Source organism: Micromys minutus (assembly GCF_963924665.1).
Source record: "Micromys minutus genome assembly, chromosome: 6".
NCBI lineage: Eukaryota > Metazoa > Chordata > Mammalia > Rodentia > Muridae > Micromys > Micromys minutus.
In genome coordinates this window covers 64730654-64744395 of record NC_137975.1, presented here as the reverse complement: position 1 = coordinate 64744395, position 13742 = coordinate 64730654, and the positions used below count along the sequence as shown (strand labels likewise).

The 13742-nt window shown below is 43.2% G+C and overlaps 1 protein-coding gene across 1 annotated transcript in view; it reads left to right on the top strand.

The window, feature by feature from the left end:
* Positions 1–13742, top strand: part of RYR2 (ryanodine receptor 2) — a gene marked incomplete at both ends in the record, with an annotated part of 539514 nt that overhangs the window by 328500 nt on the left and 197272 nt on the right. The window contains 2 exons of the mRNA XM_080918509.1: positions 2883–3042; positions 5577–5724. Of these exons, the coding sequence (XP_080774635.1) occupies positions 2883–3042; positions 5577–5724 (308 nt within the window). The remainder of the gene's footprint in view (positions 1–2882; positions 3043–5576; positions 5725–13742) is intronic.

Below are 13742 nucleotides of genomic sequence, written 5' to 3'. Positions count from 1 at the left end.
AATTGTAATTTTTTTATTATTTTATCTTATTAGATTTTATAGATGTCAAAAATAAAACTAGAAGATAATAATTACAAAAGAATGTTGGTTCTTTGTCAAGTGAATGGATTAGAGTTACATACATACTTAGTTATATATTATGTATGTAATGCATATACACATACCTACCTAATGGGCTAATTTTATAAAGTTATTATACAGGGAGTAGGGTTGTTGAAGTGAGTGTACTAAAAGCTACTGTTCAACAAATACTTGAAAGAAAAAATGGTTGTAGTAGCTGATTCAGTTTGAACTTTTCCAGAAAGTTCTAGAAGATAGTATGCATTGTATAGATAGGGCTATTATTAAAAGGCCACAGAATTTTGCTTTGTAGGAATTGTTACAAGAATTATTTATTGCCTGCAAATTTTTAGAGATCAATCTGAAGGATTAACACCTATTTCCTTTTATTGAAAAATCTGAATTCTTTGTTTTTTCAAAATAATACTTCATATGATCTATTGTTTGATCACTGTGCACCTTTTCAAATAGCATTAGTATGAGGAAATGTGCATTTTTAACCAAAGTATGCTTATATGTTTCCTTAAAATAGACATTTTGATTTAATGATTTAATGTGTGTATATGTGTGTATGTGTGTTCATATATATGACTTGGTCATGCATGTGCTAAAGCATGCATGTAGAAGTCAAAGTTCGAACTCAGGTTCTCTCCCTTGTTTGAGGCAAGGTCTCTCTTGTCCACCATTGCGTTTACCAGGCTAACTGGCCCATGAGCTTTGGAGATTTTCTTTTTGTCTCTGCTTCTTTCTTAGGTGTACAAGGATTGCAGTCATGGGTACGACTGAATTCAGTTTTATTACTGGTTTTAGAGATCCAAACTTAGATCTTTACTCTTGAAGGGCAAGCACTTTAACACACGGAGCCATCTCCCTGGTCCATGAATCGATTCCTAGACTCTTTCTTAGGATGACTACAGATAGAAAAGTGGTTTTGGAGGTGTCTAGCTCCCCATGAAGCATGCATCGCGTCAGCAGCCTCAAATCCAGCCCATTGAATGCATGGCCTTCAAAGATGCCTGTGTTTATCTTTACTGTGTGAGATGATTTAAAGTTAACAAGCAGATGTGCAGAGGTGGGTGAGATGGTTAGTTATTCAAGCGAAATTTTTCAAAGCGACCATCCTCCTTCCCTTGCACAGGGTGATAGGAACTCAGGTGAAATAAGCTAGAGTTTGTAGTCTGGGATGATGGCTCAGCTGGTCAACTACTTGCCTTGGAGGCATGAGGAACTGAGTTTGATTTCCTGGAACCCATGTTTAAAAGGCTGGGCAAGGTGGCACACACTTCTAAACACAGACCTGGGTCAACTGAGACAGGTGGATTCCTGGGGCTGTCTGGTCCTCCTGCCTGGTCTTTCTAGTGAGTTCTTGAGAGATGCTGTATCAAAAAACAAGGATGGTACCCAAGTAATGACATTTATCCCTCACGCGCATTTGTATGTGCATACACACACACACACACACACACACACACACACACACACTCACACACTCACACACTCACACACACACTCTACATCTGAAAATGAGTGGCAACTAGTTTTAACCCAACTTCAAGTTAACAAGCATAAGCCAAGCTTCATGCTTCTCACTGAGATCAAAACAATTTGGTGAGGAACTTTATCTAGGAAAAGGACTAAAAAATGTCGGGATTATCCGGTTTTACAGGAATAGAACTTGTCTGTAGTGTTTTATTAAGAAGGCATCCCTCCCTCCTCCCAACTATAGAAAGAGCCTCCATGGGGCGAAAGCTTTCTGTTAGCTTTGTTTGCCCAGAGCTATCATTTTCTCTTTGAGGGTGGCTTGCATAAGCGTTGATTTTAGTCAATGATTTATAGATTGATTACCAATCTTTAATATCTTTGTGCCCTTGCTCATAGCTACTTAAGTCTAGGCCCCTCAGTGCCCACTTAGAAGCGGGGTATGCTGGAGTAATCATGGAATCCCAGCAGTGTGGAGGTGGACAGATAGTTGAATCACTGGGAGCTCATTGGCCAACCAGGCTAGTTGTAGCAGATCTATTGAGGAACCGTGTCTCAAAAAATAAAGACATTTGACATCACTGTAAACCTCCACACAACAGCATCACACACACACACACACACACACACACACACACACACACACACACACACACGTACACACACACACGTACACACACTAAAAGTTGAAGTAAAACAGTATCAGGGTTGGAGTGATGGCTCAGTGGTCAAGGATACAGTATGCTCGTATAGAAGACCTGGATTTGGTTCCCAGCACCCATATCAGGCAGCCCACAACCACATGCAAGTCCAACTCCAGGGGATCTGATACTCACTTATGGCCTCAATTATTACTTATATATTCTCTTTCTCTCTCCCTCTTCCTCTACCCCCTCTCCCCCTCCTCCTGTCCATATCTCCCTCTCCCTCCCCACCTCTCCCCTTCCTTCCTCTCTAAATCTTAAAACAAAATAAAAGCATTACATGAAGACAAAGCTCTTAAGCGTTGCACATTTTAAACAGTCAATACGTTTGTTTTGAGCTCCCAAAGCCTCAACTATTAAGGGCACAAAGGTGTAGGTCCTTTGTGCCTTTCAGATATAGGTAAGTGGTTTCTCTCTACATTTTGCTGGCATGAAAACAGGAACATAAGGACCCTGTGGCTTTTCCTAGCTACCCAGGGAGCAGCTGAATCAAAGGGGGCTCAAACTTCCTAACTGTTCTATAGATCTGCTCACCACATTCTTTAGCAGAACAATTGGGACTGGATGGACTAGGGCAGGACTGTCACAGGCTTTTTTCAACCAAGAGAGCAAGTTGAAGTTTCTCTGTTTGCTTTGCAGTTACCAGCTGACCAGTGGGTACAAGCCCGCCCCAATGGATCTGAGCTTTATAAAACTCACCCCGTCTCAGGAAGCAATGGTGGACAAGTTGGCTGAAAATGCTCACAACGTGTGGGCCCGGGACCGAATCCGGCAGGGCTGGACTTACGGCATCCAGCAGGTACCCAGTAGTCTCTGAGTGCTGGTGGTCATTAATTCCAACCGAAGACATGAAATTGTGGCTCTTTACAGATATCTCATCGAAATGCTCCTTAGAGTGCTTATCCACCTGGATGAAGCATCTCTGCACCACTAGACTGCCGAGGTGGCTGTGTAGGTACAGTAGTTAACGTGCTTCACCAACTGAGCTGTACCCCGACTACCCAGGGAAAGGTAGAATGGGAAGACATGAACTCCACAAGGCTGGCCTCTGACATCCACTTGTGTACTGTGGCATTCAGTGCCTCGCCTCCAACCATATGTAAAACAATAATAATTACATCTTAAAAAAGAAAGTAGATAACCGAAGCTCTCTGCAGTATCATGACAGCATGTAACAAGCTGAGTTCCAACCCCTCGCTTGTACCAAGGGGATCATACTGCAAGAGTGGTTTGTAGTATGCTTTCAGGCGTTCCCTTCTTTGAGATGGTTTAGAAGGAGCTGTGGAAAGACAAAGACAGAACTACAATAATAATAAATAGATCCACAGTTCCAGAGTCCAAGTCTGAGTATCAGAATCTCACTTAGGATTTTGTTCTGTGTTGTTTTTTCATGGTAGTAAGATGATGTATTACATGTGACAGAACATCATTCTGAGGGGCAGGGGTGGGCAGTAGGCTTTAAATTACTTCTCCAATGCCATCTGGGTGTCACAAAATCCCGAAGGATAAGTGAAGTCTGTTTGGGACACCAAATGAATGAGTTTTTGTTCAATGTGAGAGGAAAGCAAGTGCTCTGAATTTTTCTAGATTTTTGAGTCAAGTATCTATTAGTGGTCATGGATTATTTCCTGAACACAAAGAGTCGTGAGTAGCTGCAGATGTGGAGGCAGCAGAGCACATCCTAATCTGTCTTGCTATTAGACTTCTATGTGCCACTGTTGATTTGTTAATGTCATTAACAAAATATCTGACTTCATTCAGATGCAAAAGGCAACAGCAGTGCCTGGGGACTTATACTCTCCGCAACCATTTTTTATTAGATGCTGCCACTGAGCTTAGAGTTTCAGAGTTACCGTGTGTAACTCACAGCATTCCCACCAAGGAAGAAAGAGCCCTATTCTCACTTCACACACAGTAGGCACTGGACCACAAGGAGAAGACTTTGCTCAGTGCTGTTCAGCCGGCAGGTCACAGAACAGGACTAGGCTCAAGTCTTCTGACCCCAGAGCCAAAGATCTTCACTTTCTTCTTAGGATGTCTCTTGCGAGCTCATGGTGGAACACCAATACCTGAAGATTTTCAGGGGAAAATGGATAATTGTTCAAAGGCTTAGAATATGTTTACATATAAAGACTAAAAGATTGTGTAAATTTGGAAGACCTTTACCATTTTGAAGGACTGTGTGTATGTGGTGTGTATGTGTTTGTGGTTTGTGTGTGTGTGTGGTGTGTATGTGTGTGTGATTGTGTGGTATATGTGGTGTGTGTGGTGTGCGTGCGTTTATGTGTGTGGTGTGTGTATGTGTGTGTGTGTATGTGTAGTGTGTGTTGAACCTTTCCTACTGACCCCATTCTACTGTCTGAATCATGAACCGAGTTTTCATTTTCTTCTTGGTGACATTATCTGGCTCAGACGTAGACTGTGAACTCTTGGAGAGAGTTGGCTGGTAGTTTCTTCCCTTGTTTATTGTTAGTCTAAAAATACACATGTGCACAGAAACCAGGGGAACTGTGTCAGTGGTCAGACTCTTGCTAATGACAGTCCACAGACTATGACTCCATGTGGCTCCCAGGGTTCTTGACTGGGAAGCTAAGATGGAAGAACTCAGCACTATGTCAGAAGTGAGGGGAACAGGCAGGCAGTAGGGTTTGATGCTGTGTTGGTGGGACCCTGAGGTGTTGTTTGTTTTGAGAGAGAGAGTAACTTTGGAATGTTCCCGTTCCCACAAACAACCCATGTGACTTGTGTCCATATAGCAGTGGATGATCAGGGATTCATTACAAACTGTGAGAGGAAGGGGAGAAAGAAAAGACAAAAGAGAATTCCTTGTACCTGTCCAGCCCTTTAGCTTGTTTTGTTTTTTTTTTTTTTTTCAATGTGTTTGAGATAAGTCTTAGTGTGCAGTAAACGATAACATTGAATTTAAAGTCTTCATACTTCAATTTCCAAAGTCCTGAGATTACAGGCATGTGTTTCTAAACTTAGATTTTTTTTTCCTTACTGCATGTGTGTGTCTGTATATATGTGTGTGTGAGAAGTGGGGGAAGGGGAGGGATAAAGAGAGATACAGAGAGAGAGAGAGAGAGAGAGAGAGAGACAGAGACAGAGACAGAGAAAGAAGGGAGAGGGGAGAGGGAGAGGCTTCAGCACCTCATAGTTTCTCCTAAGCCAAGATAGAGTAGAAACTGCTGGTGCCTCCCTAAATATGGAGATGTTGGCTGTGGGGTTGTATCAAAGTTCACATAGTGCTTGCCTCACCTGTTCCAAGCCTTACCTTCCATCCCCAGCCCTGCTGCATGGCTCAGATGACTGCAAACCTTCTCCCTGATACAGGATGTGAAGAATAGAAGGAACCCTCGTCTTGTTCCCTATACTCTTCTGGATGACAGAACCAAGAAGTCCAACAAAGACAGTCTCCGGGAGGCAGTGCGCACGCTGCTGGGCTACGGATACCATCTGGAGGCTCCTGATCAGGACCATGGTACTGGTTTTGCTCTGTCACCCCTGGTTGCAAAATCGTGTAGTGGGTTTTCAAAGCTCTACACATAAAAGGGGAGGGCAAGCATGTCTCTTTTACTCTAGGTGTCCACTTGAGGCTGATGGTCTGCATGGGTTTATCCCCCTGAAGGATTAGACCTGTCTCTCATGCGTAGCTCAGGGCAGTGTGTCATCTCTGCAGGGTTCACCCTCCCATGTAGTCAAATTTTGTTTCTTTGCTTGGTATTTCTTTATTTTTATGTGCAATATGTCAGTTTAATTTTGATGAAATGGCAATTAAACTTAAAACTTAATTATGAGAGATTGACCCTTTAACAATAGTTCATCCATTTATGAACATGGTTTCTCTCGGTGGTGACTTTTTGATTTTAGAATAAAGGCTATATATGTTCTTTCTTACAGTGGTTTAGTACTAATGTGGGTGAAATTAGTTTTGATTTAACTTTATTTAGTAGGGTGTTCTGTAATGTGAGATACAGTTGTTATTTGTAAGTTGGTTTTATATTCTCTGATCTGGAGGTGTGTGAATGTGTGTGTGTGTGTGTGTGTGTGTGTGTGTGTGTGTGCATTTTTATTTTTAGATATTTCAAAGAGTTCTCTCTATATAAACAAAGTCTAGCTTTCCTTTTATAATAATTGTAGCTTACTTTTTGAATTACTGAGTGTGAGGCATTCATACTCAATGTATAACAGAAGTGGAGAGAAACTTAGCCCAGCTTAGTCTCAGTCTAAGGGAATCATTCTAACACTTGATTGTTAGTATTAGCAGTAGAGAAGATTTTTGTTTGAGTCTTTTTTCTCCCATGTTTGGACCAAAAACTCAGGACATTGTCTATTCTAGATAAAACTCTTTATCCTTGAACTATTTTCCTGAATCAATTTCTTTTCTTTTCTTTTTAAGTTGATTGATTTTGTTCCTTGACAATTTCATAAATGTGTATGTTTTTGGAATCCTCTTGCCGTCATATCCCCTACCCTGCCATTACCAACATTCTCATCTCTCGGTTCTTGTCCTAGACTCATGACATTCACATTGTGACCCATTTAGTCTACATAGGGCAGTCTTTTTGACAGTTGGGTTGGAACTCTCTTTTGGAACCTAGTGAAGTCACCAGGAGGTCCACAACTGTAAACAGTGGTTTCCCCTTTCATTGACTCTACAAATAGTAAATAGTTCAACAGAGAGGGATAGTGACCCTGGGCCCCTTCTTCTCCGTCCATATCTGAATACTGACTGGCATAATCTTATGTAGTTAGTGCTGAAAAGAAGTGGTGGATAAGGACTCTCTGAAGTTCGGGAACATTGTAGAAGACGGGATGCTTCAGAGTGCATCTTCTGGGCAGGAAACAGCCGTTACAGTTAGGGACTCTCAGTAGCTAAGGAAATCTTCTTTTTAAAAATAGGTATCGTTCCTCATACCGAACAGACCTCTTAGTTTGTTGCGAGAGTTTGGCATAAATAGTTGTGAAATGTTACATATATATGTTTTTGTCACTTGCAAAGAAGGGTATTTATTTTCTCTTTTATTCTTTTGACATTTTGTAAAGTATTGATATTTGAACACTAAACCAAGTTTTTTATTTCTTGGACAGTTCTACTTAGTCCTGATAGATTACCTCCTTTTCCTGTATACAGCTAAAGCTGTTTGCTAATAACTTGTGCAGAATCTCCCCATCCATCTTCATAAGGAATGTTGGTGTGGGAATCTCTTGTGATTTTCTTGTGTTTTAATAGACTGTAAAGCTGGTTTTATAACAGGGAAGCTCCTCCATTATCTGCCTATCTTCTGGAGGAATCCTCTGTTTTGTTTCTGCTCCCCTCCCTTTTCAAAGTCTTTACCACTTTCTTATTGATATTCTCTGAGCCCGGAGGTTGATCGTTAGGAGAAGAGTTTTATTACGTTTACTGATAAATCCATTTGCACTGTTGAACTAGCTGTGCTTACTGGCACAGAGTGGTCCACGTGCCTCCATATTGTGGCTTTAATGTCTATAGGATTTATAGTTAGCATCTCCTCACCCCTTCAATGTGATGGTTGTTGGGTTCTTGTTTTTGCTGACACTGGAGATCCACGTGTCTCTGTATCACTGTTTTAATGGCCATCGGATTATTGCTAAAGCACCTCATCTCTTCAAATAGATGGTTGCTCAGTTCTTGCCTTTACTGGCATTGAACCTGGGGCCTGCAGCATACCAATCAGTTAAGTTACTACTTAGCCACATCCCTACACTTTCCCTCCAGGACCACCTTGCCAGCTCTTATACTTTTAGGTTCTTCACATAGTTTTCTATACTTTCTTAAAGTGTTTGACGTTGTTAGCGTTTCTCTAGGACCCGGCCTTCTTTAGAGTCAAGTTCTGCTCTTTCCCTTTGTGAGGTCTTTGCATGCCTTAGGACTTTTGTGAGAAGCTGGACATTTTAAATAATATATTGTGGCAACTCTGAATTTAGTTATTGTGTACATTGTAACCGTTTCCTTAAGGATTTTTCAGAGCTGATGTTGTAGTGTGTCATATGGTGTAGAGTGGCCCCTTAGCTGGGGATAGGCTGAGCCTTCCTCAAGTAGGGGAAAAGCTCTAGGGAGAGGCTGAAGCTTCCCATTGGGACTGGCTTCTAACATTCTAGAGGAGCTTGGAATTTCACCTTAGCATTTGTTGACTGCTTGCTTATAGTTTCGAGGTCTCTCATAGATAAGGCCAGATGGAAATTGTGTTCAGGTCTTTCCTGTCTGTAGATTTCTAGAAAAATGAGAGCCCCCCCCCCCCATGCAACCTGCTGTGGGTAGCTCCTGCCCCGTGACTCTTGTTTGCCGGCTGCTGTTTATTACAAAGTTGCTGCTACCTTGAGCAGCTGCTACAGTGAAGGAATTGCCCCTGCTGGCTTTAACAATGTCCTGTGGAGAAGAGTGTTTACATTGATCTAACTTTTAAAGCAGGCTGAACACAGAGAAATCTGCAAGTGAGATTTAGGACCAGGAGGTAAAATCTTGACAGTCATCTCTGAATTGGCCTTTGGGGACATTTCTACCCTGTTCTGCCTGCCCCGGAAAAGTGTGGGTAGCTGCTTTGTTTCTGTGCCTCAGGGGGTGTTGCTTTCCAGTGTATCTTGGAGCTGGAGAAAGGGCCCTGAGGATGGACATGGTAAAAATATCACCGAGTCCATGCCGTGGGGACTGTCATCTTTGGTTACTGATGTGTTTTATAAAACCAAGGATGTTTTGCAGAGTGTGGTACGTGGGCCCATGCTGAGGCATGCCCCCTGTTGTGTTTATAAAAAGATAAGGAAAGGAGGAATATGCTTTGGTGGATGTGTGATGAGATATGGGGGAAGGGGGAGTCTCAGTGGGCCCATGCTGAGGCATGCCCTGGGAGGAACCAACCACAGGATAGGATAGTATAGAATAGACTTTATTCAGAGCATGGGGAGGAGAATTGAGAGGGTACTACACACAACACACACACACACACACACACACATACAGAGAGAGAGAGAGAGAGAGAGAGAGAGAGAGAGAGAGAGAGAGATTGAGAGAGAAAGAGGGGGGGGGGGAAGGAGGGAGAGAGAGGCAGAGGGGAGAGGGAGAGAGAGGAGGAGAGGCCCAGTCATGAGCATGTGGCAAGAGAGGGGCGAGTTGAATGGGGAGAGGGGGAGCAAGAGGTGAGAGGACAGAGCAGGAGCAAGAAGGCAAGAGCAAGAGAAAGGAGGGGACAAGTAGTCCCATTTAGAGTGACTCAGGCACACCTGGTTGTGGGGTGGAGCTTAGACAAAATGCTAACACCCCCCAACCCTCACACTGGTACCAGCCACAGGACGTGTAGAAAAGAACAGAGTTTATTTGGGGGCATGGGAAGGGGAGTTGAGAAGGGAATAGAGGCAGAGAGAGGAGACAGCCAAGGGCAGAGAGAGAAAGAGGAGAAGAGAGGCTAAGGTCAGCCCAGAGGGGGAGGGGGTCAGAGAGAGAAAAGGGGCAGAGAGATTGAAGAGAGGCCTTTTCTTTCTTTTTTTTTTTTTTAATAGCAAGCCAGGCCTACCTGGCTGTTGCTAGGTAACTGTTGGGCGGAGCCTAGAAGGAGAGCTAGCAGTTACTTCTTTGGACTTTGGAGGGATGAACGCTGATAGGCGGAGCAAAGGATTCTGAGCTTTCATAACTCAGGTGATGGCATCAGCAGCAAAGGTTAGGAGGAAGAGTGCAAATAGATGAGAAGATTCTAGAGAAACATTCATGATCTCATGAAATGTAGAGACGGTGTTAATAGAGGTGCCAACCTGTATGTGCCAGGAACGCTTTTCAGAAAGCTCTGCAGAGCAAGGAACTGGTTTAGAGTTTGGGCTAATGGGGCAGGTAGGGAGAGAGATCATGAGGCAAGGAAATGTAGAACACTGTATAGTTCAGGAAGGAAAGAATGGACTGGGGCCATCGAGACATGTTCTTGCTTCCAAGACTCATGATTTGAACACAGTACCTGGGCCCCAAATGGTGGAAGTGGTTGGTAGAAAGAGAGAACAGACTGCCACATGTTGTTCTGTGAAAACACACACACACACACACACACACACACACACACACACACACACACACACACACACGAAACAAAAAGGGACAAACGGAAATAAAAGAGGAGAGATGGTAATCCAGTATTGAGTTTTCTCACAGGGATTTAGAGACTGAGCCATTAGCAATTGGTTGAAAGGTGGAGTGTTGCTCAGTCAGTGAAGTTCTTGCCACACAAGCAGGATAAACTGAGTGAGACCATTCTGAAATATAATTCATCAAGGGGGTACCTGGTGGGCCCATGCCAGCGTGTGCCCCTGAGAAACTACGTCATGCAGCAAATCTGGTCTAAGGGGGTTTATTTGGGGAAGGCAGGTGAGTGGGGACCTGAGGTAGAGGCAGGCGAGTAGATTAGAGATAGGTAGAGAGATGGGGATGGAGCCCTGTAGTCAGAGAAGAGGGTGGGAGCACAGAGAAGGACAGAAAGGGGGAGAGAGACTGGATGGGAACACATAGGAACAGAGAGAGCTGGAGTGGCCAGACAGTCCTTTAAGCGGCCCATACCTGAAGCACCTGACAGGTGGCAGGTGACAATCTAAGCCATTGCTGTGTCCCTTCGAGGATCCAGTGATCTCTGTAAGCTAACAATGACCCTTAGAAGTTACGTAAAACAGGCAAGAGCAGAGGCCTGGTATCTAGCCACAGTGCCTGGAGATGGAGACAGGTCAATCCCAGAAGCTTGCTGGTCAGCTAGTCTAACTGAACCAGAGAGCTTCAGATTCAGCGTGACATCCTGCGTCAGAAAATAAGGGGGTTATAAAAGGAGTCACCGGACAGTGACATCAGAGCTCTACATTCCTGAGCACACTCTTGAATCCCCCAGCATGTGTACATGTGAATATGTACAAACACACAGAGAGACCGTTGACAACTTTCTGTCTTTCTGAAGTCACATAAGCGGTAGTCAACAGTCAAGGGTTGTGCTCTGTTGCAGTAGATCATGTTTCTCATGTACGGCTATACTCTTGAACCTAATACTATGTCTTCCTCATAATAGATTACACATACCACATTACAAAATGTAGGTACGAAGGATTAACTCACCCATTCGAGGTGTTGTTTATGGGAGAGATTATCTTCTGACTTAGAATCTGAACCCGTCAAAACATTAGCAATTGAAGATCACAGTGAGACATTTTCATCCAGAAAGTAGGTATGTCATAATTGCACACAGAAGGACCTGAGAAATAGTTCTGCCCTTGGGCCAAATGTAGGGCACAGGTAAGGAGATAGCAGCCATGCCTGACAGGAAGATAATTAAGGCAGAAAATGGAATATATTGAAACCCTAGCTCAGATTCGTGGAGATATTTGAGCAGATTACCAGCCCCAGGAGCTTGCTCTGCCATCCCAGTTTACCATAGAAATATAACTATGGTAACAGAGAACAGGGACAGATTGGTGGGGGAGGATGCTGGGAGGTGAAGAGACTGGTTGGGAAGCCTTGGGGAAAAACTGTGATTTTTCTAAAGTAGAGATTAAAAGGTGTGAAAGTTTTTATGGTAGAAGACCACATCAGTCTAGCGATTGCTTTGGTACAATGAAAAGCATCTATTTGTGGCCGGAGAGGTAACTCATGGATAAAACACCCACTGCAAAAGCCTGAGGACCAGAGTTCAGTCTCTGGAACCCCTTTTAACAGAGAAGAGACTTAGACTTTGAAAAGTTGCCTTCTGATTCCCACATGCGCACTGGGCCACATGATAATAACAATAAACAAGGATTTTATTTTTTAAAGGGACATCAGTTTGTAACTTCCTCTTCTGCTGTGGCTTACATTTGATTAAGTTAAATGCAGAAACAGTTGCAAAAATCAAGCCTAACTTTGTGTAATTTCTTATAGCTCTGACTTATTCCCCACTTTTCATGAGAATGCTTACATATTCCGAGTGAAACACGCACCGGTATTTGAGCTGTGGTACCTGAGGAGTATTGTTCTCAATGATGTATCAAAACATCCGAAAGTGGAATGTGTTCTTATCCATTACAGGTTTTTTATTGAGATCTGAATTACTTCACTAAATGTAACGCAAGGAAGTTGACAGGGTGGCTGGTTCGGTACCAATTATTTTTAACGTAGGATATAGATACACCTGGCACATTCTAGGTAATATATAAAACTTTTAAGCGACTAAAGCCGCCTTCCTTGCCGCTAGGTGTAATTTGTCATTTTCGAACATAGTTAGGTCTCACCGCCCTCTAGTGGTTGGTGGCCTCTAAGCCTGTGGTCTGGTGAGAAAATTGGACGTTAGAATTACCCTCAATCTTGTCTGATCAGCCACCAGGTACCTATTCTTTGCCAGCTCTGTGGGTCCAGGGAACACAGTCTCTGGTCAGCTCTTGTTTCCCAACTTTCATGATTTGAGTCCCAACAGCCTTGATCATGTCCAGGAGAAAAGTACCCGCTAAAGGGATGTTTTAATGTCATGTTATTTATTGTTTCAATGTAAACACCGTTTGTCAAACTCACACAAGTTAGAGCTACGTACAGTGTCTATGAATCAAGCACAGTGTGTGGCTTTTCTGCCTGGAGTGGAGTTCTTATCTTTGATGGGGTTGTGACTTTCTGGCCTTCCCCTAGTCTTGTGCTGAAAGCTGGGGAAGATCTGTTTCTCTAGCCAGTTCAGGAGGTGCTCCAACACATGCCAAGTACATTTCAGATTGCTTATTTCTATCTTTAATCCCACAGATTTTCATTTTACCTAAAGATCTTTTTTTTTTTTTTTTTTAAATCAAGAAGCCAAATGTGCCACAGCTCTGTACTTTAAACCAGGGAACGACAGAGAGTGAATTGTGTCTACATTTTCAGGAAGATCTTCAGACTGCTTAAATGAGGGATTAAAAAAAAATATCTCTGTCAGATGCCTGCAGGAGGGTTTCTGTACATTGTAGCTGACCTTTGCTACTTTGTGTTCCTTTCCCCCTCCCCCACCCCAGTCTCTCCTCCAAGCACTAGAAGAGCAGAGAGAAGTTAGAGAAATCCCCAGATCTAATTGCTTTCCCTTTGTTTCTTTGACTACAGCTGGCAACAAAACAAAACCAACTTCCCTAAACTCCCAGTGCCTGCCCTGAAGAGCCCTAGCATTTCTGAGATTAACAACTAGAGATTTTCATATAATATTTTTTGTTGTTTATTTAAAGAGACCAAAATTCCACAATTGCCACTGCATGAGCATAGCGTGCTCATTCAAGTTTAGGGTGAACCCTGACATGAACAACAAATCTAACGCCAGCACCTCATGCCAGGTAAAGCTGTGCCTGGACCAAGGGACCAGGAAGCTACTACCACCGTATCTCTTCGAGATCCACGTGTCTCCGCCTTCCCCAGTGCTGTAATGTAGTTCAGGCTATCCTCTGGTTCCTTATGTTTCTCCCCAGTGCTAGGATGTAGCTCAGGCTACCCTATAGCTCTTCACGCACCCCCTGAGCGCTGTGATTACGGCCTGTAGT